The 27,156-nt window shown below is 37.7% G+C and overlaps 2 protein-coding genes across 4 annotated transcripts in view; one reads left to right on the top strand and one right to left on the bottom strand.

Moving 5' to 3' along the window:
• The window catches only part of LOC138129171 (uncharacterized), a 31,494-nt gene extending 25,405 nt beyond the window's left edge, over positions 1–6,089 (top strand). The window contains exons 1-12 of one of the 3 annotated variants that reach the window (XM_069045423.1): positions 1,034–1,235; positions 1,424–1,645; positions 1,698–2,246; positions 2,554–2,741; positions 2,792–3,654; positions 3,702–3,816; positions 3,866–4,098; positions 4,145–4,448; positions 4,496–4,743; positions 4,790–5,219; positions 5,269–5,392; positions 5,455–6,089. In XM_069045423.1, the coding sequence (XP_068901524.1) occupies positions 1,049–1,235; positions 1,424–1,645; positions 1,698–2,246; positions 2,554–2,741; positions 2,792–3,654; positions 3,702–3,816; positions 3,866–4,098; positions 4,145–4,448; positions 4,496–4,743; positions 4,790–5,219; positions 5,269–5,392; positions 5,455–5,732 (3,741 nt within the window). In that variant the 5' untranslated portion in view covers positions 1,034–1,048 and the 3' untranslated portion in view covers positions 5,733–6,089. Of the gene's footprint in view, positions 1–1,033; positions 1,236–1,423; positions 1,646–1,697; positions 2,247–2,553; positions 2,742–2,791; positions 3,655–3,701; positions 3,817–3,865; positions 4,099–4,135; positions 4,449–4,495; positions 4,744–4,789; positions 5,220–5,268; positions 5,393–5,454 lie in introns of those variants that run through there. The other 2 variants (XM_069045421.1, XM_069045424.1) reach the window with 2 other exon arrangements.
• A 250-nt stretch (positions 6,090–6,339) lies between these two features.
• On the bottom strand, positions 6,340–23,118 carry LOC138129178 (protein gooseberry-like). Its single transcript, XM_069045433.1, has 6 exons — positions 22,523–23,118; positions 22,291–22,463; positions 16,050–16,272; positions 7,500–7,877; positions 7,128–7,451; positions 6,340–7,080 (listed from the first exon to the last, which is right to left on the bottom strand). The coding sequence occupies exons 1-6, from the start codon at positions 22,581–22,583 to the stop codon at positions 6,821–6,823; spliced, it is 1,419 nt and encodes a 472-aa protein (XP_068901534.1). The 5' UTR covers positions 22,584–23,118; the 3' UTR covers positions 6,340–6,820.
• Between the last annotated feature and the right edge of the window lie 4,038 nt (positions 23,119–27,156).

Raw genomic sequence — 27,156 nt, 5'->3', positions numbered from 1 at the left:
TTTAAAAATCTAACCTTTTCAGTTTCCTCTACGTCGAAATTTAGCAATGTTGCCATATGTACAGCCATAGAAACACCAGCGATTGTAATGTATATAAAAGGGTCTAAACACCCTCGACGTTGTTTTAGAATAATGGGAGGACATGATTTATTTTTTTAACGTTGGACACACTGTTTGATTTGTGTTACTAAAACGCCTAACATGTTGCTGAATTTCCCGCGATGTCTGAGTATTGTTCTATTGCAAACTAGTAAAACTGACAACAATGCACTAGATATTGACGCTATTTATAACCTCAAACTTAGAAAAACATAACCTAATTCAACAGACAGCTTTATTAGGTACCAAATTAAATGCAAAATTTCCATGGCCTCCCATTATGCCAAAACAACGTGAATGCATTTTATCTTATTTTCTTGTTCATCTATTTGACGTTACTTGAAAATAATAGTTGTTTATGCAACGAGGTTCTGTGTAAATTGGGTTTTTCTAATTGCCCGAGAGGCCAGATTGAAATACGAGCGTAGAGAGGATTTTAAGGTCTCGAGGGCAATTAGTAAAGCCCAATTTGCACAGAAACGAGTTGCATACAAAATTTTATTGTTTGAAACGACGTCCCCAAAGCTTCCAAATCTATTAAAAATGATTTCGCATTTGCTTTTGACAGTTTTGACAAATTTTTCAAGAAATGTCACTTTGAATGTGTTGTCTAGGGCAACGGTTGGTTATCTGCTATTTTTTGCTTTAGAGCAGTTAGGAGGCAGTTTACAAAAGAAAAAAAAATGAGAATTTATGACAGTTGAAAGCAATAAATGTATTTACAAGTTTTTTAAGCATTTTTTCAGAAATTTATTGTTCAAATCATCTGAAGTAAAGTTATGAACCAATCTAGTGTGTTCCGCGCACTAGCGACCTCTCGTGACCAACTTTCAAAGTTACTGGCAATGAAATAATTACTAGTACTATTACATGTTATTATGTGATCGGTTAGATGAACACAAAGTGAATTGTATTTTTATATAACTTAGTGAAAGTGAAAAATTGAGTGATGCAGGTTGGTTATTTGTGGTTAGTCTACGGCGCTACAGATGGCGGCACACCCAAATGTCAAACAAATGTCAAAATAATCAACAAATGTAGTCGAAATGATTTTAAAACTGTGAGTGTTCGTTTTGGCCGCGAAAACGACCAAGTGCACACTTCGGCACAATTCAGATTTGATCGTCGCATCCCAGGTAAGAGCCCTCGATTGGCGGTTGAAAATTGCGTGCGTGGGCCGGCGGAATTAGGTTAACAGGTTAATCAATAATTTAGAAGGGACTCTCCTAATTCGCATAATTTTGGGCGAGACAAGACTCGAACTTGCGAAACACGCACCGAATCGGTGTGGGCGCGACGTAGTCACGCGAAAATTCCGTTGCAGCACTTGCGACCATGGTCCGGGTGATATCGGTGCACCACTTCGCGAGCCAGCACATCCAGACGGTGGAGCAGCCGACGGCGTGCACCGTGGCACCCCCGGACAAGCTCCTCCTGGCCCTGACGAGCAACTGCGTCGAGGTGCGCGACCTGAACAACGAGTCGGACGTCCTCTTCACGTTTCCTTCTGTGGACGAGGTCATCCAGATCGTGCACTGCCGGAACGGTGACGACTCCCGGGGTTTGACATTTAAGCCGACTGAACGGTGACATTTCAGGCGACTTCGTCGCCACCCTCGAGACGAAGTTCAACCGACAGAACAAAGACACCAACTTCATCAGGGTCTACATCAACTGGGACAGCGTCGCGGCCATGCAACAATCGAAAATGACCAGCAGCGGCGTCAGTCTGGGCTCGTCGGAGTGCGGGATGGTGCAGCCGATGCGGGCGAGAATCGCGGGGAGGGTCACCCCGACCACCAACCAGTCGGAACTGGGCAGTCTGGAGATGATCGAGATTCCGGTCAAGCGAAATCCGAACTACATTGAGTGTTGTCAGGTCTCCGGAAATCTCTTCGTCCTGTCGAAGAGGATCATCGACATCTACAGGTTCCAAGTCAGGACCCACGATATATCCAGGATGAGATTCATCGATTTTGAGGAGATGCCGGTCTGTCTCGAGCTGACGTTTTCTCCGATACAGTTGGCGGCCTGCGAGAATTACGTCGCTTGCATGAGCAGGGACAGCATGTACATGTTCAAGTTGGGGCACAGGGAGGGGAACGTCGAGATGACAAGTTCGGGCGAGCACGACTTCAATTTTGGACGTGAGTGGTTCGAAGCTATTACTCTCCAGGCGTTTTTCTGGCGCTTCTCCTCCAGCGGCCATTACACATTTGTTGCAGCCATTTCCTGTCTTTTAGTACAAGTGACTTCCCCTCCAGCGGCCATTGGGCGTTTATAGTAACGGTCCGCTCCTCCACCAATCCCTTTTACTACCATCGACTTCCCCTCCAGCGGCCATTACACATTTGTTGTTACTGTCCCCCTTCTCCACCAATGACTTCTAGTACAATCGTCTTCCCCTCCAGCAGCCATTACAGTTGTCATCCCCGTTGATCTTTCATTTTTCAGAATCGCAGGACGAAGCCATCGATTACAAGAAACTGGTGAGGGACGAGTCCTTCGGCTTGGGAAGGACCAAACTGACAGTCCACCTGCCGAGCATTGTGCGCGACAACAGCGTCATCCACAAGCACAGTCCGTTCACCTTCTCCGACAAAGACATGGTGGCCAAGATCCACTCCAACTCAGCGGCAGAAGTAAAGTCCACGACGCCACCTTGTGACACTTGATGTTCTCTTGTTTTTAGACGAAATCGTCCAACTATGAAGTGAAGAGTTTGATCCAGCTGAAGCTGATTCCCATTTTGGTGGAGAGTGCCCAAAGACAGATCACCGAAGAGTTCAAGTGCATGATTCTCAAACCTCTGTACATCGACGAGACCTTGAACAAGTCGAAGGTGTCGGAGAAGGTGATGAGGAGCGATTACCGCAAGTGTCTGAACAGTGTGGTGTGCATGGTGGCCACGCAGCAAGAGGGCTACTTGCACTACTTTAGCGAGAACGAGTGCGTCGAGGGGGAGCACTGCATAGCCGTCTACCCCTTCACCGCCCCCGTGCACAAGCTAGTCATGGAGGACTATTTCCTCCACGCCCTCACCGAGACAGGCCTCGAGACCTACACGCTCCGCTTCGGCCACCAGCTCTGTCGCAGTTTCGAAACGGTGGACGACGTCTCCGTGGCGTGTCCGTCGATCGCCGACCCCGTTTGTCTCGTGGGGTTGCGACCGTTTCTCGGCGTCGAGCAGATCCTCCTCTCCGACCACAACCTGGTCCTCTTAGCCAACTCCGACAGCTCTCCCACTCACTCGGTCAGCTCGAACAGCAGCTCGACCGCCTCCTACTGGACGTTGTACAACCTCGAACTCCCCACCCCCAAGACCATCTTCAACGACATCTCCATAGTCGCGAACGTGCACCGGTTCACGTCCAGTCAGACGTACTGTCACTTGATGAGCGAATCCCACGTGATCTTGAGGGTGGCGCTTGTGCTGAAAAAATGGGGCGTGGTCGACGAGAACGTCAAACTGCTATTGGCAGTGAAGAGTAACAACGATGACGTCATCGAGACCTACAGGACTTCGTGCGTGTTACTGGCCGATCATTATGTCATGTAAGTGAGGTTAGTTTGACTCGGAGATTTTGACAGACGTTTGACAGGTGTACCAACGAAGAGGAGTACGCTTTGTCGATACCGTACTACAAGATGGCGCGGATTCTACCGTTCGAAGTGTTAAGACGAGTCAAAAAAATACAGGAACAGTCGAACAGTCACGTGAGTAGGTGGCGCCACTTGTGACAGTTGTTTACGACTGTTTTTGCAGTTGACCAAAGGGTTGATGCACTATCTGAGGGCGGTACTGCTCGAGATGAAGCACAGTTGGGAGGCTGACAAGTACTTCAGCGGTGGTTCCAAACAAAACTTTGCCGAAAATATTTTGGAACTGCTGGAAAATCACGATCTGGACGATTTGCCTAATTTGATCCTCAAAAGCAGCATCTTGAGGGAGTACTCTACCGATAGGTTGATACAAATACTCACCGAGAAACTGCCGAGGTACTACTCGAAAACAGTAGAGTACTTTCACGTCTAGGTGTTTCAGGGACAGTCCGAAACGTACCGAAAAGTACCTAGCTTTGGCGGTGCTCTACACCCACAAGTGCAACCCCAAGAGGGCGCTGGAGTGCCTGTCCGAAATCCCTCAAGCCGACCTCTTCTCCACTTTGCAGTCCAACTGGGACTTACTTTTTGACAGTACCCAGAACTTCCAAGGGAAAATCAAACTGGTGACCACATTTTCTGAATTCGCCGTCGTTCTGATCGGTTCCCATCCGGACACTCTTTCCGAGACTCTTGTCCACCTGATCATGGAGAAGAAAGCGATCAATTTGAACAAACTGATCAAGGTGAGGGCGCCACTGTCGCACCAGTGAGACTCACCGATCCGTTCCAGGTCTTCCTGGAGTACCTCCCGTCGAGTATCGGAAGCGACAGCAGTACTGCCAGTCTAGTTTTACAAAAAACCCTAGAGACGTACTTCCGGCAGTACTTCGCCAAGATGGGGGACACGGACATTTCGAAGATAATCTACGAAAGAGGGGCGAACGAGGCGATGAAATTGCTGGTGCGCTCGTATCTGTCCCAGTTGCAGATTTTACAGTTGAAAGAAGACACGAGCAAGCGAGATGAGATGAGTTCGAGGTGAGGTGCGGACCGCAGACTGAACACAGTACTCAGTGTGTCACAGTTTCAGCAAGTTGGAGAGGGAGATAATGGGGGAGAACGACGAGAAACCGAAGCCGTATTTCGACGACAAGTCCGACAAGAAGTCCCAAGAGACTTACTTGTTCGCCAGCTTCCGGCACGACTACCTCGACAAGATGCCCCCGTTTCAGGTCGAGATCACGTCGAAGCTGTACGAGGCGTGCCTCGACAACTACACCCCCAAGCCGACCTGGAGGCACAACGAGGAGGCGGATTTCGTCCTGAAAAAACTCCAAGCAGTACTGTCGAGTCAGATCGTCTCGAAACAAGTCCTGGGGGAGGTGGGCGCGTTCCTGTCCCTCAACGAGAATCTCAGGGGCGGTTTGAGTCTGCAATCGATCATAGTGGGTACGAACGACGCGGTGCAGCTGTTGATCGATGCGTGTCCGCAGTGTCTGCTGCAGTTCGGCAAGGTTGGTGGTTTTTGATTGTCACGTTGGTAGTCTCACGGGTGACTTGCAGGACCGGTTCGCGCGTACAGACGAATGGAAGTTTCTGATAGCCACGGTGCAGAGGCGGATCTTGAGGCTCAGCCAGAACGAAGTGCTAAAGAGGGTTTGTTTCTTCCACAAAAAACTCCTAAAAGGTGAGGTTATGAAAAGTGAGGTTAGGTGTGGTGACGTTGTAACATTTTCGTGTCTGTTGCAGATATTTTGACCCACGTCGCCACTTCCATGACGCTAGACCAGTTGGTCCAAGTGTTTCCGCAGCGTTTCAGCACGACCGGAGAGGGAGACAACAGAAATGCGGAGTTAGGTTATGTCGGCAACGAGTTGAGTTATCTCGAGAACGAGCTCGACGTTTTGAACGAGATCCAGAATTACGAACCGTTCGTGATGATCTGTAAGGAGACGATGCACGCCAATCAAATCAACAAGCTTATCACCACGACGGGCCAGCAACTCTTGTGCACCCTGAATCTATAAATTTCCAGTTTCTCTTGTATCGCTTGACCAAAGATCGAAACCAAAGCACAAACATCCCCAGGATCATTTGCGGACTTGTTTTAGAGTGATTTTTCCAAGCCTTAGTCTAGACTGAAGGTTTTTAGTTTGTATGTTTTTCTACACCTCGTTTTTTATATTTGAATTGTTACGTAGATACTGAAATTATATTTGTTATGGCGTTTGCTGGTCGTCCGTCTGAAACGATCGAACGTCGGCGGTTTCAGAAAGACGACTCGGAAACCCCATCACTGTGATAGAGATTTATTCACTATGTAATGTAGGAAATCAAACTTCGATGTGATAAAAATGATCAAGATAAGTATACATTTTAACATCGTTTCGTTTTTCTACCCTAGATCTGGCGGTCGAACCAAACAAAAAGAGAGTTGATCGGATTCGGTGATGTTCGGAACGTGACGATCTGTGCGTGTACGTGACGACCGAGAGGGACACTGGTGTATGTTTGGTTGCATACCTGCGAAATAAAATCGAAGTTATTTTCTTTGCAAAATCAAAATTATGTAAGGTAAGTGCCGCAGTCAATTCAGTCGTAAATATAGCGTATTGTGTTGCAACAAAATGGCGGTAATGGCTGCTGTACTGTATTTAAAAGATCAAGCAACAAAATTCATATTCCGATTTATTCACAGTATAATACAAAGAAATACAACTATAATATTGAAAAAAATGTGTTTAAAACTAATCAATATATTACTTAAACTTAAATAATTTACGGTGGGTGATTATTTTTTCTTCTGCCCCATTTGGTTTTTTCTCCTGGATATCCCGTAGATACAGTGCACATAATACATATAAAAACAAAAACTAAATACAAGGAAAATATACAGCGTTTTCGAAATTTGCCAAAAGTAAGATCGACTTTTGCAAACTCCATTAATCGATAAATTTTACGTTTTTTAAACGTCATTTCCTAGTATTGTAAGAAATATTTTTTTCCCTGGTGGATCATGTCCGGCGTGAATAACACATTGAACTGTCAAAAGCCTTTTTTGAAAACTGTTCAAGGCCATGGCCCCAATGTCATATTTGAATGAAGTTTTGTCATATCAGAACCAACTGTAGTAGGGTTGATGTCCGAAGCTCTTGGGGGAGTTGTGAGTCGAATAGTGCAGCCCCGAATTGTCTATCGCGTTTTGTCCAAAAGCACTAAAACTTTGGCCGAGGGGCTGTCCGATCTGGCCCAAACTGGTGGGAATGTGATTCCCCGGGCTCGGATTCCGAGGCAGTTGCGTGGAGGGCATCCCCCACTGGATATTGTTGTTGGAAGGGGTGGTCTCGCACGGCGTCTCGTTACTGTTGCTATTTCCTGCAACAAAAAAATCAGTCGAGGTTTTGACCACTGGGTGGACTCACCACTGTTGGGGCCCAAAATCGTGACCATACTGGTCGTCCCGGACGGGTAGCCCTGATGCTGGCTCGTGTTGGGGTCCGAAACGTTGTTCCCGTTGTTGTCCTTGTTGTACCCGATGCCGCTCTGGCTCAGGTTCTGGATGTTGCCGATGGGCGAGCCGGGCTGGATGTTAGACAGGGTGGTCGGCGGCGCCATTTGCATCAGATTCGACGGGGGGTAGATGGAGTGGGAGGGGTAGGGGTTGTGGGGGATGTTGTGGGCGGTGAGGGGGAGATTGGGCGAGGTGGAGTGCCCAGGCACCGGACTCGGGTACAGTTCGGTCATCACTGCAAGGCACACTTTTAGGACCTATCCTTTGTAGAACAATACAGTACCTGATGTGGGGGTGGGCGTCGCGACGGAGTTGAACGCGTCCTCGTTCATCGACTGTCCGAGGGGCGGGTACCTGTCGGCGGCGTTGGAGACGGCCACGTAGCTGCGGACGAGGGGCGTCGCCGCCGACGTGATCTGCTTGCGGAGGCGGGCGCGCCTGTTGCTGAACCACACCTGGATCCGCGCCTCGGTCAGTTTGGTCCTTTGGGCCAGCTCCTCTCTGGTGTAGATGTCGGGGTATTGGGTGCGCTCGAACGCTTTTTCCAGCTCGTCGAGCTGGTGGGCGGTGAAGGTGGTCCGGGAGCGGCGCTGCTTGCGCTTCAGGGGGATCCCCGGCTCGCTGTCGCAGTCGCTCACACCCTCGTTGTCAGTGGATTTGTCTGAAATGCAAAATCTCTTGAAGTTTTGTCCGAACCATGAAAACTCCACCGGTGCCAGATCCGGTCTCCCTTAACAATTCAGTTCCTCTGCACATGCACCATGACGGGAAAATTACGGGATTAGTTACAGTAAACGCGAAATTGCCAGTTATTTGTGACATTCCCCACCATTAATAATAATCACACCATCCCGAGACCCGAATCGCACACTCCGCTGACCCATAATTAGCCCACGAAGACACCCCCGTCCCCACACTTTCCTCCGGACCCGCCGTTCCGGGCGAGAACAAGATTTATGGTTTTTTTAGTACGTCGGCATGTGTTTCATCCACAGGTGGTCTTTGTTCCCATTGTTGTCATTATTGCGGCGGCAACACCGTTTCACCTAATTTGGGGAAAAAATAATGAGATTTTTCGTCCGGGGGACGATTAATTCGTGCGCGCGTCTGTGTTGTGTGTGTTTTTTTTTTTTGAGGTACGACGGGTACAAATCGAGGGGGCCACATTTTAATTACTTTAATTAGGGGTGTGTTCAGGTATTTTCATTATCGATCCGGTGGGGTCGGTAAATTGTGGCGGAATCGATTTGTACACCTGTAAGAAAACAATGATGCTAAATTTAGTCGGAGGTGTGAAAGCCAGTCACTGGAAATGTTGTGGCATGGCTGGGTGGATTCGAAGTTGGCGTTGACGGCAGCTTTCGGCGTACACTCGAAGGTCTTACAAACAGAAATATTTTCCAGTGTTCAATACATTGGTACGTTTGTATTTGTGGCCAAGATGTAGAGCGAGAATTGCCGAGTAGGTCTTAAGTGCGTTATTGATTTCTTCTATTTGCGTTAACCTTCAACGACAGTCGAGTCAAAGTACTCGACGAGGTCGACTAAACCATGTAAAAATTCCTGGCCCAAGAGGCATGTCCCATTTTCCTGTGGATAATAAACATCTAAAAAAATCATTCTTGTCGAAAATAAAATGCAGACAACTGTAAATAAATAATAAGAATGGGATGCGTCGTAAAGGAGAGGAAAACTGTTTTCTATAAATTTTAGTTTCTCAAAACACATGTACAGTGTGATTTTGAAAGTTGTGCAGATATTTTAACCTGAGGTAGTACGTGCTAAAAGAAGACAAAATAACCCAATTTTCCTCATAAAATGTTAATGGTTTAAAAAGAATCAAAGGAATCATTTTGTTTGGGAACCGCTGAACATTTTCAAATTTGGTGGGCAGTTGTCAAGGTTTTTCTGTTATTCTAGGTTATGTTTATTTTTTTTAGCTTCATCATGAATTTTTGATAAAATTTGCAAAGTAATGATAAAATAGTGCCTGCGACTTATTCAGAAAACAACAAAAGCTTAAACAACAAAGTAAAAAGACTGTAATTGTGAGTAAAAGCATAAAATGAAACATCAAAGAAGTTGCTAAAAATGCCTGCCATCGTTTGCAATGCAAGCTTCAGCACGTGTCCAAGAAAACCGAACTATCAAGGGAAATATCCTTTGAGGAAACCTTCCACCGTAGATTTGCCGTGCTAGCCTGAATGTCCACGGGCTTCGCCATTCATCAAAACCATATCGGTTTTCTCCATGTTGGTAAAAGCCATTCGTGATTTAAATTGAGGTTCTTGTCAAAGTGACTTGATTTTGAATTAAATGATAACAAAAAAATCTCATTTTTTCACAAAATTCCGTGGCTCCCAAACTTTTTTTGAAAAACTATGCCCCTTTTTCTCGAAAAATATCAACATTTGTATAAGGCATTTTAGGTTTAATCGTTACTTATTGTGGGGTTCTACCACTGGTTAAAATATCTGCATAACTTTTGAAGTCACCCTGTATAATACAGGGTGTTTCTGAAATATGTGCATTAATTTTAACTGATAATAGAACTCATCAAAAGGAACAACTTTTCTCTCTGCCATTTTGGCGAAAAACGTTGCGTAATGGCTTAAAAAAATTGGAAAGATTTTCCTAAAACCGTTCATATCTCCAAAACTAAGCTACCTAAAAACGTAAAACAACCAGATTCTTACGAAGTGGATTTTTTGCTACACGGGTAGATTTATTTGAATTTCGATTTCGGCGTTAAAACACGTTTTCTGGATGAAAATGGATGTTTTTTCATATTAACGCTGATCTCAATTAGCCATTGCAGTATTTAGTGGCGTGGGGCTATTTTAGTGAAAAATCTCTCCAATTTTTTTTTGGAATTAAACATCGTTTTTCGGCAAAATGGTAGATAGAAAAGTTGTTCCTTTTGACGAGTTCGATTACCAGTTAAAATTAATGCACCTATTTCAGAAACACCCTGTATACAGAATGCATATTCGAAAACTGAACAGTTCGAAGTAATGAAAATTTGAAATAAAAAGATTTTGGTTAAGTAGTACATATGTTGTAACTGTTTATAGCTAATGGGACTTTTTGATTACTTAGCTAATTAGCTAATTTAATCGAAAATATATTTTTGGATTATCGCATAACTTTTATAATATTTATGACACAATAAATTACTCAGTTGAAAGAATGGACTAAAATTGGTTGTACCAAACTAATGAGAAGTTTTAGATTCAAGATTTAGAAAATGAATATTTATTTGAATTTGATCCGTTGAGGTTTCGTCAATGTGAAAATCCTGCAATGGGTATTTCAGTAGCGTCCAATTTATAAAAAATTGTCTTGAAAATGATTCCGGTAGATATAGGACATGCAAAGAGAAAAATACACAACACGTGGTGTCTGATATAACTGGTTATAACGTAGATCACAGGACCGCCCGTGTACTTCTCGATGTCAACGTGCTCTACATTTTTGCACCTTTTGGCTATTGGTATTTTGACGAATACCGCAATACGACGACAATTTCGAAATTAAAAGATTTTGACTGTAAATAATGATACTGACCAAATTAATTATAAAATCGGAATAAATTGAAAACTGCTTCAATTGGACCGAATTGATTCATAGTTTGTTGTTAAAGAGAATGTTTTTCGAATAATAAAAACATTGTTATATAATTTTTAATTAATTCGATAATTGTAATATATTTTTTTATTATTATAAAACAACTAATGAAACATGTAGTTGCAATGGTTATGTTGTGACTCATCATCATCACAAACACTACAGTTTCAAATTACTTATTGTAAGTCAGCGAAATGTCGTTAAATATAGTTGTAGTGATTTAATGGAGTTTTGTTCAATCAAAATCAACATTTAGAATAATTTCTTTTCGTCATTATGTGTAATAGGATTTTAGATAAATAAATCTGTGCAAATGAAAATGGTTATTTGTATATCAAGGCCGGGAAATCATTCTTTAACGCACCGAGAGAAAAATTGTCGCCGAGGTCGCTTGCGGCCGAGGCAGTGCAATCTCGAGGACGTTAAAGGATTTCGCGGCCAACCGAAAATTCGTAATTATTATAAAACGAACTAGCAAAATTTATTTCACTGTCAATAAATAAATATAAATTCGGCTTAGGTATCGCTATGGAAATAATAAATAAAACAATTCATTTTGTAAATACATAATCGTAAAAATGTCGGAAGAGAACTGTACTGAAAGTGATGTTTCAGTTTCGTGTAGGTACTTAGGAGTTAAAAAGTACATATTATAAATTCTGCGGTTTCTAATTTCATACCCGAAAAATCTAAACGCCAGTTTTACATAGAAACTCTGATTTGTCGTTTACTTTAACGGCCGTTGTTAAAAGCAACGGCCGCGAAATTGGATTTCGCGGCCTGTTTTAGGTACGCGAAGTGCTCGTTTGTCAACAATTTCCGAAAAAATATTCTCTATTTTATAATTCCAATCAACGGCATTTGAGTGGTATGAAATTTTGAAGTATATAATAATAAAAATCTTACTTTCGCCTACTGTTATAATTAATGGCATAGCGACAATAATGTTTGATTTTTTACAACAATATTTATAAATAATGAAATTTTGAAATTACAAATAAAAAGTGGAAAAAAACGTCAATAGTAATACATTTCTTAAATATCTAGTTAATGAAATTTTAATAAATGAAAGTACAATTCACTGCTCTTTATTATTTATTAATTATGTGTACCTAATACAACTTAAAAAATAAATTAAATAAATGTTTTTTTTTACTAATGAAATTTTGATAAAATCGAACAACTGTCATCCTGATTGACCTTGAAATTTCTATTCGAATTACTCACATTTTTATCAGTCCAAAAAAACAAACAAAAATCACAAAGAAAAAGAAATTCCGATTAGAATTTCACGCCGTGACAATTCATATTATTATGACAGCCCTCGTCAGACTTTTTGACAATTTGTCACAGTCCATCAAATCTTCTATTGTTTGTTGTTATTCTATATTTTATATATTTACAAGCGAATTAATTTTATTTGATTTTTATGTGCTCGTTATCGTCTTGTAACTTAACCTTTCTTCATTTTTATTACTCCATACATTTTTTCTCCTTCTCAAAAACTATTGAATTTTCGTGTTTCACGAGGAATCAATCCAAATCTCTACAAAACACAATAATTTCTTCACTTATCAGTACAATAGTGGAGCATGGAGTGCCGCAAGGCACCGTCTTAGGCCCCATTCCCTTCACAATTCATAATTTTTTGCTAGACTTTTACAATTTAATTTATCATTTTCTATTTCTTTATTTTTGCCAATGAAAATGTATTTATTTATCTACTTGACGTCTTCCCTCGCGACGACCGAAAGGAGTAGACGCGTCCTTCCCGTTTTAATCAGTTTTTTCACATTTCCCAACACAATGGCGTCGTAAATCAAGATTTACGATCCGTTATTGACAACACCAAAGTACCTGATAATTTTCACTTTTTTTGTCAAAATTTAAATTGCCTCCATTCCAGTACGCTAATTGCGGCAACGCCGAAGACGCGTTCATTTCGGAAATAATACATTTTTCAATTACATTTTATTGTTTGTTGGCTGCATGGAAAGAATATTGCTGCATTGAAAACACTACACTGTTAATCACATTGCAGATTGTGGCTATCGCCTAGAAGATAATGCCAATTTCAGTGCCACAGCGTTATACCAGTCGTAATTTTGACAGTTATCACAATGCAGACTGATATAAATCACGTTATCTGGCCTAATTTTCAGATGGTTTGGTTTATTTGTTGCGAAACGATACAGAAAATTAAATCAAAATAGTAATAATAATAAAAGAAAAATAAATTATATAAATTGTGGTTGCAAAGGAATTGTCGTTACTTGATAGAAGTGTCCGCAATGATAAATATATCCGGTTTCGATGCCGTGCTCTCTTTTATAATGATAATGGTAAAATCAAAACAATTAGATTTCTTAGGATTTGCGAGATAAAAAAAACTATATGTGACTATTTCCATCAATTAACAATTTAAAAAACTATACTGGGTGTCCGCCCGAAAAGTTCTGTGGTTTATTTTAAAAATAAGATATTTTTCCGATGAGATCAATCAAGTTTGCCTGGCTAGAGCAATGAAAGCATATCAATAAAGCACTCAAAGCCTAAATAGGGCGGAAACATATTTAACTGAGCTATTAATAATAACAAATAGCAAAAAAGATTAACAAGATTTTTATTACAGTCTCAAAACAACTAGGTAATAAACGTTCCAGCTTTAATCAAATTAAACATTTAAAGTGGTCACCATTTATTGTTTAAACAATAGTACAGTCTCAGACTCATTTCAAATGGGGGTGACTAGAGGCGGCTGGAGACGGAGTAGTGTTCAAAAATTATTGTAATATCGTAGGGTGCTTGGATCGGAAAAAATTGTTTGCCGCCTTTCGATGATAAGGTCCCGCACTACACTAAACATAACCTCCAAGCCGCCGGCAAGTGTCAAATATCATTTCTGTCATTCATTGCCTGTTGTCAATATTAAAAAAAGAAAGTGAAATGATGCCTCGAGAAACGAGTCAAAAAAATTTATTATTCTTAGGAGTTGTAATTGGTTTAAAACCATTACAAACTGATTTAGTTAATATTGTTTGGTTGATAAACCTAACCTCTCTTATACCTGTCATTTTGGTGGTTCTTGATGCTTGGTATCACTTTTCTAGTATGCGTCAAAATTTGCGAACGATTTTGGCGTGATGCGAACGATTTTAGCGTGTCGCATGAAACTAATTCACAAAACGCATGTGGTGCGCCTAAAGAAATACGGTATATTCATCTCAAGTAAGACACACTGTAGATAATTAACTTCTGATTTAGAAAAAAAAAAAGATTTTTTTTTGGTAGTTTGGTGTCCCGTCGGGCGGGGTCTGCCCCCGGAAGCGGCGAGTCCTCGTCGTGACGCGAACCATCTGCACCGTCGCCGCAAAAAACAAACAGAAAACTCGTTAAAAATAGAAAAACCGACACGAAATCGTGGCGCAGAGGTGAGAAGTTTGCCGACATCGGAGATGATTGGATGTCGGCCGTCGAAAAAAATCCCTTCAACAATTTGTTACGTCATCGGATATCTATTAAGGACGGCTCTTTCAGTTTCGCCGCCTGAAACCCGATCCGTTTCGATTTTTTTTCGTTTTTTTGTGATGTTTGCCGATGAAAACACCTCGCAGGAGCGACGCGAGCGATAATTACGGAGCGCATTCGATAAAACGAAAAACGACAGCCCCTTCGGCCCAAGGACGCTACTCTAATTACGAATTCAATTTGTTTACCGAGTAACAACGTTAATTAAAGCCGCCATCAGGCTATCCAGCTAAGCGTGGCGCTCGTATTTTATTAACATAATGATCTGTTGGTTTTACTTTAATTGGGCTCCCCTGTTACGCAATTATCGGTAGCGGGTCCGGCGACCGAAGCGTCCCGGACGAATCCGGGGATAACGAGGACCACCTACATTTTGTTGTTTTATTGTTGCGGAAGCCAGTCGACCGTTTTATTTTAATATCCTCCGTTTATTGTTTGTCGCGATCGTTGGACTTGGTCGACTGTGAATAATTGCGTGATACGGTAGCGATCGTCGAGTATGACAGATATTTAAGATGGCGGACGACGGACAAAATGGCCGCGCAATTGCGAAAAAACTTCACAGGTTTCAATAAACAAAAACAAACTTTGAATTGCAACAGAACTACGAAAAATGCATTATCATTGTTTAGAGATGTCGGAATCAACCTCAAACGTCACTTCATCGAAATCTCAATAGTTAGAATAAGTAGACACATCTTTCATTACAGAATCTGTAGCAGTTTCTTCATTCATGCAAAATTTTATCTCACAAATGCTACAAGTAATAATGTTAAACGGAATATTATTACACATATATTGATAACAACACAAGTTCCTATTGTTATAAAATGTTATCTTTAAATTAATAAATTAAAAAAAATCTATTTAAAGTCATGATAAGTGCGTAACTGTCGTTCCTTATTATTCCATTGGATATAATGACAGACAAAAGTTTTCTTTCATGAGTCACTCAGTTCTTGTATCGAATCGAAGAATCGTAATTTCTAAAAACCATCAGTTCAAAATATTTATTTTTAAAACTCTTCCAAATTAGTTGACGCTTGAGTTTTTGAAAAAACTACAAAACTGCAAATTTTTGTATTATGAAATTTTATTATTCGGTCAAGATTCCATTTGACCAAACTTCCCTCGTTTAAAAAAATCATTAGACAATTCGATGTAATAAAAACCTCATTAATATCTCATTAAGAAGTGTCAGTTTTGATTCATTCTGATATTATAATTTAAAAAACTTGTTACTACTAATGATATGTCCAAATATCATTACCATTCCATTAGTTATAGAAGCCAGAATATTAGAATGCTAAACTACCAAATTCTCATTACACCAAAATTACGTCAGTGCAAATTGATATATGGATTGCTGTCAAAGTATCAGGAAGTCAGTTATGTCGGATTGAATAAAGTAATGATTAGAAATATTAATAATAGTAATAATAATAATAATAATAATGATAAATATATAATTTTATATTTATTATGATAACTGATTGAATCTAAATAGGAGTTATTTGAGAAAATTCGCTATCACAAATAACTTATTATTTTCCAGATAGGTATTTCGATTTCGCAGGAAGTGACTGCAACCTCTAGTTTTCAAACACAAACCCGAAGAACTTTTTGTACGCATTTTTTTCCTTTTTTCTCCCAAACGCAATATCGTCTTTTGACTCACCATCGCACTCTCCCCCCTTCCCCCTGAGTAGCCTGGATATCGCCGAGACGCTGGGCGCCGTGCTCCTGTCGCAGATGCCCTCCTTGACTAGCCTGTCCCTGATCTCCCAGCTGAAAATCGACGGGTTCTCCCTCTTGTACTGTTCGATCCTGTTCTCGACTTCGGGCGTCGCGACGCGCGGCTTCGACCCGCCAATCACACCTGGCCTTATGGATCCCGTTTCCTGTAAAAATAGAATCGGATTTTAATGTCTCGTGACGCTATTATGGATGATGGGGTTTGAAGAAAACCATGGATTCGGACAAATGGGCCGTGGCGGCGAGCAGAGGCGTGCGGATTGTTCCTGGCTCCGATTTTAATCGGCGACGTACTTTGTTGCACATTTGGTCTGGGAATGTTCATTATGAACGATGGGGGTTTGGACTGGTGGGGTTTCGGACAAATGGGATTAAGGAAAAGTGAAGTTTGGGAGTTTGAACACTGAAAATCTCTTCATTTCAAAAATTGTCCCATTTTATTTCCGAATTTGAACCCTTGACTGTTCGAGACTGTGACATTTCGACATCAATCTACATTAATTTATAATGAATAGATTCTCTTATTCAGCGGAAACTACTTTTTCCTATTTGGGCTAATGAAACGGTGACGGGATGAAATTTTGACACATCATCGATACGTAATTATAAGTAATGAGTTTTCGTAGTTACAAAACTAGGAAAAGCCACAGAATCAAATCCCGTTCTAGATTAATGAAATCTTATTTGAATTACTTCAAAATTGACATTTATTGTCGAGATAAAGTTGAATTTATTATTACTGTATCACTTTTTTATTAATAGGATAAATTATTGCATGTTATAACTTATGGTATTTATGACACAAAAGATTGCTCAGATGGAAAAACTGACACAGATTTAAATATAAAAAAATTAATGAGAAGATCCAGATTCTACGATCGCTATTTCAGTACTATCACTATTAATCTTGAAAGTAAGAAATTCGGTTTGAAATAAAAAAAAAATAATAATACAATGGCGACGGTAATGATCAAATTATAAAATGGGAATAAACGCAAAATTGCGTTAGATAAATTTTCATTGCATCGAATTATTTCAGAGTTTGACAAACAGAATATTTATCAAATGACAATAACAATTTTGTTTTCGTTTTAGCTAATGAGATTTGGGCGAAGAATTGTTATTCGATGATTGCAACATCGTTTTTCATTATTATAGAATATTTTTTGTTTCGAAATAGGAAAATTTTGTTGCTTGTAAAGGTTCATTTATCATCCATCGTTATAATTAATGAAATAGTGGTAATAATGATGTTGTGACTTATCATCATTATAGGTAATAAATTTCCAAATTGTAAATCAAGAAAAAGCCATAAAATAAAATTATGCTTTGGCTTAATGAAATTTCGTTCAAATGATATCAGAGCGAACATTTATTAACGAGCTCTAATTTCTTTTCACGATAATGTGTAATGGAAAAAACTCCACAAATGAAAAAGTGTTAAAATGGAAAACTCCTGTTTTGACCAACGAATTTTCGATGAAAAAATATTTTGCTTCTGTAATTTTAACTCACGAGACTTCGAACGAAAGGAGTTTTAAGATAATGATATTCTAATTTTTGTCCACCCTTATAACGAAAAGAGACAATGATGTTTATGACTTCTCACCGTTATAAGTAATGGAATTTTGGAGTTATGGATGAAAGAAGTAAATTGTTCAATTGGTGTTTCTAATTAATACAACTTGTGTCATTTAACTGTCAGATTTTGCCATTTGCTCGAATCAGTTCTGCAAATGTGACTCTTCTGAATGATGACGTTTTGATGTTTTGACGCTAATTGTCATTTTAATTTGGCACAAATTTAATTCTGACGAATAGTTCTTGCAACTTACATTTGACATTTTCGCACATGCAATAAAACCAGTTTTATCTGTTCGGTGTTTGTTCAAATTAAAAAATTATCACCAAGTGGCGCAATTTTAAAACAAATTGTAACAATGTCGCCGGTTACGATACACTTGTTCAGCAGATAACAATACAAACCTACTTGATTTTTTTATATTTTATGACATAATAAATTTCGAAACAATTCACGCTATTGAATTCGCCATAACTGAACTGGATCATTTACAGAAAACTTTAGAATTGTTATTATTAGTATCAATAATTGTGACATTTAACCGATTATGTTGCTTTATTGAATCGCATTGTTGCAAGTAATTGTCATTTGGGATTTCGAATTGATGGTGTTTCGGGGCGTCGCGGTCCATCCCAAATAACATAATTCCCTTGGTGTCGAATTTTCATTTTTATTCCACCAAAATTACGTTATGGAATAATTGTTTAAGAATCGGTGGAAATCGATGAAATCGAAACAAAGGAAACGAGTGTTTTCGTTTGTGACCGGTGATTTATGACAGTCCAATAAAAGAACCAGTGGCGTAGACGAGATTTCCGCTTTTATTGTTGCACTTTTTTCGATCGAAATTTCGAAAATCGTCACAATGGGAGTGCGAAAGTGTGGTCATATTTGTATTGTTGCGTTTTTAAGCGAGTTTACTGTTCAGCTCGGTTTATTGGACTGTTATTATAATCGACTTGAAAAATACTACAGGTGTTAAATTATCCATAGAGAGGAGTACTTCAATCGTTGCTAATTTAATTGAACATTAATAAAATAACGTAACGGTACCGGATGAAAGAGAAATTGGTTTGGTGGCATTTTCTGTGAAATTTATTCAAATGGTGCGGTTCAAAAAAAATACCAGTTTTTATTCAACACACGGAAGTGTGAATAGCCTGGAGTTTCGGAGTTTCAGTGTGGAAAATGATACTTTACAAACGGTTGGGTTCCAGTTTCTTGCGAGAGTGAAGAAAGTCAATTAAGTTAGCTTCTTTTGGTTCGAACAAGTTAATCTAATAGACCATAACAAACAGAAAATCGGGAGCTTTTTGTGGGGAGCGTCAAAAAATTTTTATTTTGGAAATAATGAAAATGTTTGTTTTGTAAAAAAGTATTTGAAACTATATTAATGTTTAACTGAAAGACTGTGGAACCAATAGTGTTGTTTTATAAGTTTTTCAAAAAAAAAGTCAATAAAAACTGAACACATTAGGTACAATTTGTACAAATCGTTAGTTCCAATTTTTTTTAATTATTACAGTTGGGTACCAAAATGTGGTACCATGCTTAAACTAATCGCTTAGATAACGATTCAATTAAATTTTGCGAAAATGAAAATGATCAAATTTCAGGAAATTGAAGATTTAGTGTTATTAACATTAAAAAGACATCTGATTTTTGTGGTTCCAAAATTTTTAGGGTTTTGACTTCCGTACTAAGTAGTTTCTACCATTAAGAAACAAATGTTTCAGTTTTTCAATAAAAATAAAGTGATAGGTGTACTTTTTTGAAATTTGTAAAATACCTAAGATTCAAAAGCACTACTACAACTTGCTAAATACAGTTTGTTCTGTCACACTAAGAGAAATTCTGAAAAATTCAATTTAAGAAAAACTGATTTAAATGAAGTTTAGGTGATTTTTAAATTTTTTGTTGAAGGAAAATCTAAGTTTATTTCAAACAGTATCTATTGTCGGAACGTTATAGATGTGGACTGGGGACTTGTCGTTAAGTTGGCACTACCAGAAAAAGTAACTAGGCGCGTATATAAGATAGATAAGAGTACCTGTTTGGTATTTATGACAGATTTCTCACTAACGTACAGTTCAATCATAAGTTTTAAGTGACCTTGAGTTTGACAATCCACATCTAAAACGTGTTTACGTGTTTAAATAAAAAATAATCAAATTTAGATTTTTATTTGGTACTTCAAAACGGGTGCCAAATTATGGGTTACAAATTATGGTACTACGTTCAGGTTTACATTGATTCTGAGATTGTGGAACAATTATTTCAATTAAGTTGTTCCTTAAATTGAAAAATTAATCAAATTTGTGAAAGCTAATTGGATACAATTATTCGAAGATTTAAATAACTGAGCTATTTCTATTGACTTCTTTTGTTAAACGTTCTAAACCTAAAAAACAATTATTTAAAATGAACTCTCGAAAAAATGAACCTTTAATTTCAAAGAAAAAACACCAACTTGCGAAAAGCTTATCATCATCATCTTTATTTCGCTTTCATTTTAGAAAACCTAAAGAATTTTGAATATTTTAAGTCTAGCGTAGACTTTATAGTAGACTCTTTTTTTTTTTAATTTAATCTACACTGTTTTTTTTTTGGTTTTCTTCTTTTGTCAATTATATTTCCCTATTTCTCAAAACTATTTCCTATCTCTATTAAATGTCAAAGTGATGTAAATATGAAATAGTTTTGAGAAGTTGTGAAATACAGTTGACAAAAGAGGAAAATCAAAAGAAAAACATTGTAAAACTAACTATTAAGAAATTAAGTCAAAATGACTTGATTTGTTTGATTTTTTTCAAATTTCAGAAGCACTTTCCAGGAAATCTGGTTGTCTGATTTGGAATGTGTGAAAAACTTATTAAGTTTTTTTTGTTTGTGCTAAACAATTTTTGAGAAGCTCAAGAATATAGCATTCTAGATTTAAATTTTTGAAAAATGGGAAAGTTGTCATGGTCGTTAAAAATTGAAATTTTGAAAAACTAAAACAAATAAATCAATCTCGACACTAAAATAGTAAATCAAATTTGGATTTCTTGTTAACATTTCTTGAACAACTCAAATTTCAAAAAGAAGTACCTTGGTAACTAGTGGTGCCAAATTTTTATTTTTGGTCTAAATCTAGGTACCTGCTCAGACGTTTTAAAATTAGTCAAATAAAATCTGAAAGTGCTAAGCTGCAAGTCTGATAACATAATTTATTCTAATAACTAGTTAAAAACTTGTTTTTAAAATTTGACATAAAAAATCAAAATTGATACATTTTTAGATCAAGTAATTGTCAAAATAAAGTTTCAAAAATTTGAAATACATGTCTTATTACTTTAAAAATGATAATGTTTTACTAGTTTTAATAATAATAAGTATTGTTCCCACAGATTCCAAATCGTTATTTGCTTTTCGGGAGTGGGTACCGAATTATGGTACCATTTTCGAGTTCACAATAATTAGACCAACTCAGCTGGCAGGATAGAATAATTATTTCAATTAAATTGTTAAACGCAAAAATTTAAATTTGTGAGAAAGTGGACGTCAAGAACCCAAGATTTCAGCACTACTAGTACCACATCTACAAAATACGAACCCGAACTTTGAAAAACAAAATCTGTAACCAATTGCTTTTATTGTACGGTAATTACTGTTTAATTCCAAATTTCAAGAACCTCCATCTCATTATTCCAATTCATTACGCGGTGTCCGAAATTTGGTACCAACTTATGGTACCTCACCGCAATTTAAATTGAAAGAATGATTATTTAAATTAAGTTTTTGTGAAGGAGAAATTGTAACTTGAAAAAAAATAGCAGATTCAAATTTAAAACTTTTCTTCGTAACTTCATTAACACGAGTGGTACTTCGCTAGAATCCCGGAGAAAATGATACCATAAAGTGCTCAATCATAGTAAATGGTTGAAGTTTTCTCTAAATTAAAAAAACAACCCTAGCTAGTGTTTTGGCAAATTTGTGTTTAGTGTTTGAAATTCGGTACTATCGATATCAGATTCCGATTTAAAAATGTTCTCAAATGTAGCAACACAAGTAGGTACTTCACCAGAATCTCAAAGGGAATGAAAGGTTTAAGTGCGCAATCACAATAAATAGTAAGAGATTTTGAAAATAAGGCAAATGTTTTGTGCGAATTGTCACAAAATCTCTGCGTGGTGGTGTTTCAAATTCGGTACCATCAGGGTACCGTCATCTGGTTTTTGAGAAATTGCCATTTAAATATAAATAGAATTGAAGATTCGAAAAGAAAAATTTTGAAAGAATCATCAGGAAGAGTGATTTTTGAATTATGCGTTGTGGTACTTATTGTTAGCAGTACCAGAATCTCTTCCGTCGGTACCTTCGATCCGTCGCACACCCACCATGCAAATCGCGCAACCTCTAAAACCCGCAAAAATCCTTTTTACGACCATGATAACAACCTGACCCATATATTAGTCACAACAGAAAGCCATTACATTCCTCACTAATTAAAAATCGATAACCAATGACGAATCACGTACTTTACCGATTCCAATTAAGCAATCTCCCATTAGCCATAAATCTCCCGGTCCAAAACCCTCACCTGGTATCTGTTCAGTATCTTGCTGACGCACCCGTGGGACACCCTCAACTGTCTGGAGATGACGCAGGGTCGGATCCCGTTGGCGGCCATCTCAACAATCTTCAGTCTTATGTGGTTGGGCAAGGGTCGCCCGTTTATGAAGACGCCACCCAGCTGGTTGACCCGACCTTGACCTGGCAACAGAGCCGCGGTTAGCATCGCCGCAAAATGGGGTGGCAAACGTGCGCTCTACCTTGAAATGGATATCCAAAGCAGTGTCTGTGCATAATGCCCAAATTGCCCGTAACAGTCATTGCTTTCTGCGGGAACGGAACGCGCACTCAAGAAACCTCCAAACTCCTCATTTAGGGCGGGAGTACCACTGGTACTGCACTAAGGGCGACACATCTCAACTTCGAACTGAACTCTTTGACGGCGTTTTTTTCGGGGAACTTCGATCCACACCACACGAGCTACTCCTTGGAACTAACTAACTAAATATTATGACTTGTAGTGATGTTCTCGTGCTGAAGCTCCACCCATTTGATACGCCTACTACGATCAGGTAATTTCGGGTGTTGAGCTTTCTACAGCGACGGTAGACGAACTGGAGTGTTCTGCTGTTATGATCCGGCGATTATTTTCGACACCCTTTGTTGGGGGTGTCGAGTGTAATGTGACCCAAGTGTCGACCCATTCATGTGGGACAGCTCGGTTTACAATTGAATTACCATCAGGGCGACAGCTGTTTTGACAGTTTGCACAAAGAACACGCGTTTGTTCTTTTCGAAAAAAAATTCGCTTCCTAAAATATGACACATTTTCTGTATCGAAACGAGTTCTGTTTAATTTCTGGTTGATCAAAGGATGAAGGATGCGATGCACAGATCTACCGATTTTATGCCGTTTCTCTTCAACTGAAAAGAAATCTAATTAGAAAGTTTTTACCATTTGGTAAATAAAACTTGAATCAAATTGAATATTACGTCCTTCACTGAATTTCATTGAAATTTGACAGTCAATTAGCTAAAAACTTAGTATAAATTAGTATAAATTATTTAGGAGTTGGACTAATTAGTATTATTACTTAATTACTGAACGATCTAATTACTAAAAATTTGTTTAAATTTGATTGGATGGACTGCTAACTCATAATTTAAAATTTCTCAAGCAAAAAGGGCTATATGAAAGAAAAATTAATCATAATTAAGTAAAATTTAAGCCTTCATAATTAATTAGTAACTAAAATTAGTAAACTCGAGGAGATTTAATCATAAATGTTTATTGTGTAGTTAGGTGTTGTAAAACAACAGACAACTGGAGGAAAGTTATTGCAAATTAAAACTTAAGAAAAATGATACATAATTAAATACTTATTAGTCAAATTAAAATCTAATTGAATCAAATTCGAGTGATTATAAAATCATTAATACATATTACAGTTGAAGCCAACATATCCAAATTAGTTAAAAATTAAATTAAATTAAATTGGCTAGTGCTTTGGAGAAAGAGTCTAAAACCAATTATGTAAATATGTTTTACAAATACATACAGTCGCGGACAGAAAAAAGTAGGACAATGTTTTTTCGCTAATGTAAGTCTGTTTACCTAGTGTTTCTATGGTTACCATTAAAATATTTATTTATTTATTATAGTAAACCCGGTTTATTCAACTCAATTTTAGCTAAATTTCTTAATAAGACTTGTCCTACTTTTTTTTGTCCGCGACTGTATGTAGGTATGTATTACATTTTAAAAAATACAGATAACAATTAAATTTTAATAGATAATAATAATAATACTGCGGCTCTAGCACATGAAAGCATTAATTTTCATTGGATCAGAGTATCTAGTAAAGCAACTCTGCACGTGGTTAATATTTGGATGGGTGGCCGCCGGAAAAATTTCTTTCACTTGTCACTTTATTGCTTGATTGTTTGATAGCAGTATCCGTAATGCGAATGAATCATCTTCGACCTGAATGTCATACAAAAAGTGGGTGTATGGAAAAATAATTTATAATATGATTGATAATGTATTAAGATAATGTAATGAAAAGAGATGTATTAGAATTACTTGATGAAAAAAATATGTCTTATGATAAACAAATACGGCCTGGTTGCCATGCCCCTTTTTTATAATACATATACCTGTGTACCTATCTACCAAAAAATTACAAAGATTGACAGAATATTTGGATTTTGTGATATCTAGTGTAATAAATAATTGCCTTCTTTGTGGTCACTAGTAAATTCATCTAATTTGCTTGATTTTGAAGGTGTTTTGACATTCTACTTTTTTAACTTTTTCTGCTGCCTCAACAAAAAGTTGCGATTTATTCCCTCGTTTTGGTATTGAAAGTTATGCTATTTTCTCTCTGTAGAATAAAAGCATCATTTGTAATAAGATGTAAAAAAGATTATATTTCAATTATAATTTTTTTACTATTTAAAATCAAACGTACAACTAATAACATAATTAAAACTGATTCAGATGAAACAGACCCCGGTGGTTTTAAAGGTGTTAAAGATTTTGTTTTACTGAACAATTAAGCCAAAATTACATCTTTCGTAATTCATATCATATCATTTTTTTTAAATTATGTTTTTGTGATAAATCCAATTATGTCCCTTTACCCGCTTTGAGGATATCTTAGGGAACATTTTTCGCAGAATCACTATCGCAATCTAGTCTTCAATAATTCGTAAAAAACAAGACACAACAAGCGAAGATAAAATAAACTGTTTATAAAACGGAATCTGGTAACGGCAAGTGTGCTTACTTAATGCTCTAATATTTAAAAAGTTCAGTGTACTTATCTTTTTTTTTTTCATAGTTTCAAAATCAGTTTCTGTTCCAATATCTGTTTCAGTTGTCGAATAAAGAATAACAAATTGTTTTCATTTGCTTTTGATACGTTTCTTCGTGTTCAAGACACTAAAAATTAAAAATATCTACTTATTTTTGCATTGGAACTCGGCATTTGGCGCCAAAATTAGATTCTAAACATTTTTTTTTTTAATAACAACCGTAATAATAAGCTTATTATGTATGGAAATTTAAAAAATGGCATTGTTATTACTATTTTTGTTTGGCTTGCAAACGCAAACTTAGCAAATACAGCGTGGTCCAACACTTAGGTACCATTTTTGCGATTACACATTTAATAATTGTCCAAAAATTCTGAAACTCGGTAGGCACAATCTACAATTAATATTCTATGGTTGAGCATGATCAATTTTTTTCAATTACATTTTTGTGATGGAGCTAACTTTAGTTATAGTTCAATTATTTCATCAAATTACATATTTAAAGGTTTAGCCTTTGAAACCTTAGGTCCTTGGTGCAAAGAAGCCATCGATTTCATTAATGTCATCGGAAACCGACTTATTGCGGAATCGGGCGATTCAAAATCAAAGAAATTCCTTTTCGAGAGGATTTCCCTTGTCATTCAACGTGGAAACGCTGCAAGCATTCGCGGCACTTTTCCAGATTTCGCATTATTATCGGAAATTTTTGTATTGTAAAACAAAAATGTTATGTAGGTACTTGATTAATTATATCTCTTTTTGTTGTTAGTTGTCTAAAGAATAATATTTAATTAATAATAATTAGAAAAAATTTCGATTTTACCACTTGTAATTTCAGCAACGGGAATAGTACCGCAATCTCTTTTTAAAAATTTAAAAATTCTGGATTTAGATAACAAATTGGTAGTTGAAATTCAAAAAGATATATTATTATACTCATGTCACATCGTGAGGAAGTTCCTTAACATTGACACAGAACATAATACACAACAAAGTCAAAATGCGGAGGCGAGACGCCGGTAATTATGTTGATAAGCACTGCACTATTACTTGATAGTAATATCCGTAATAGTGTATGTACTCCGGCAAAATTGCCGTGCCGCCGGGTGGAGGTGGGATACGAATTAGTATTTGTTCCAATATCATGTTATAATAATAAAATAGGTATTTTTTTGTTCAATCAATCAAGATGTTCTTGTATTATCTAAGTACCAATTTTTTGAAAACTTATTTACAATTTGTTTATTATGTATCTTGAAAACGATTCAGTAAAATTATGCAAAATGTCCCAAACAAAAAATTTTATTCTCACTTCACTGTTCGATCTTATTTTCACAGAATAGTAACAATTCTGATATTAATTAACGCCCAGAGCATTTTTAATAAGTTGAAGCTAATTATCTACTGATTAGACGTCGAAAACACTGAAATAGAAACTGTTATTTTCAAAAAGCTTTTAATTAACGAAAGTCGAGCACTGGTGTCAACGATGGACACCAGAAAAATCAAAATTTCATACCGAATTAAACTTGAAAACCAAAAAATCGGAAAGTGATATGTGTCCTCTCACTTTCTAGGCGATTTACCCAATGTTTCACGTTAACCTTGGTTACAATTATTAAAATCGTAGCAACAATTGTTGTTAAGCTTGGTTTAAAAATATAAGAAACGTTGGTGCAAACGGCCATGAGTCTGGCAACATTTTAGCTATTTATGCACCAAGGGCGTTACAACGATGATTACGCCCGGAGAACGATGAATCCAGCCCGAGAGATGGATATCGTTCGATGGGCGTAATCATTCGGTGACGCCGTGGTGCATACAAGATTTTATTTTTCACTACATACTCTTTAAAAAAATGACAAAGAATTGGCATCTTTGTGTACGCTTTACCTACATAAATACAACATTTGGTAGCCTATGAAACAAAAACAAATTGTTTATTTATAATTGTCAAATTTTCTTTTGTGTTGCAATTATGAATTGATGAGGGCGTTATGAATTCATTACGCCCGCTTATTCTTATTATGTCCCGGTTGTTATGGACATGTTTACGTATTTCGTATCCTAGGAGTTA

This window comes from Tenebrio molitor, chromosome 4 (genome assembly GCF_963966145.1).
Source record: "Tenebrio molitor chromosome 4, icTenMoli1.1, whole genome shotgun sequence".
Lineage (NCBI taxonomy): Eukaryota > Metazoa > Arthropoda > Insecta > Coleoptera > Tenebrionidae > Tenebrio > Tenebrio molitor.
Note: the sequence above shows the minus strand (reverse complement) of the source record. Positions and strands in the feature narration are given on the sequence as shown.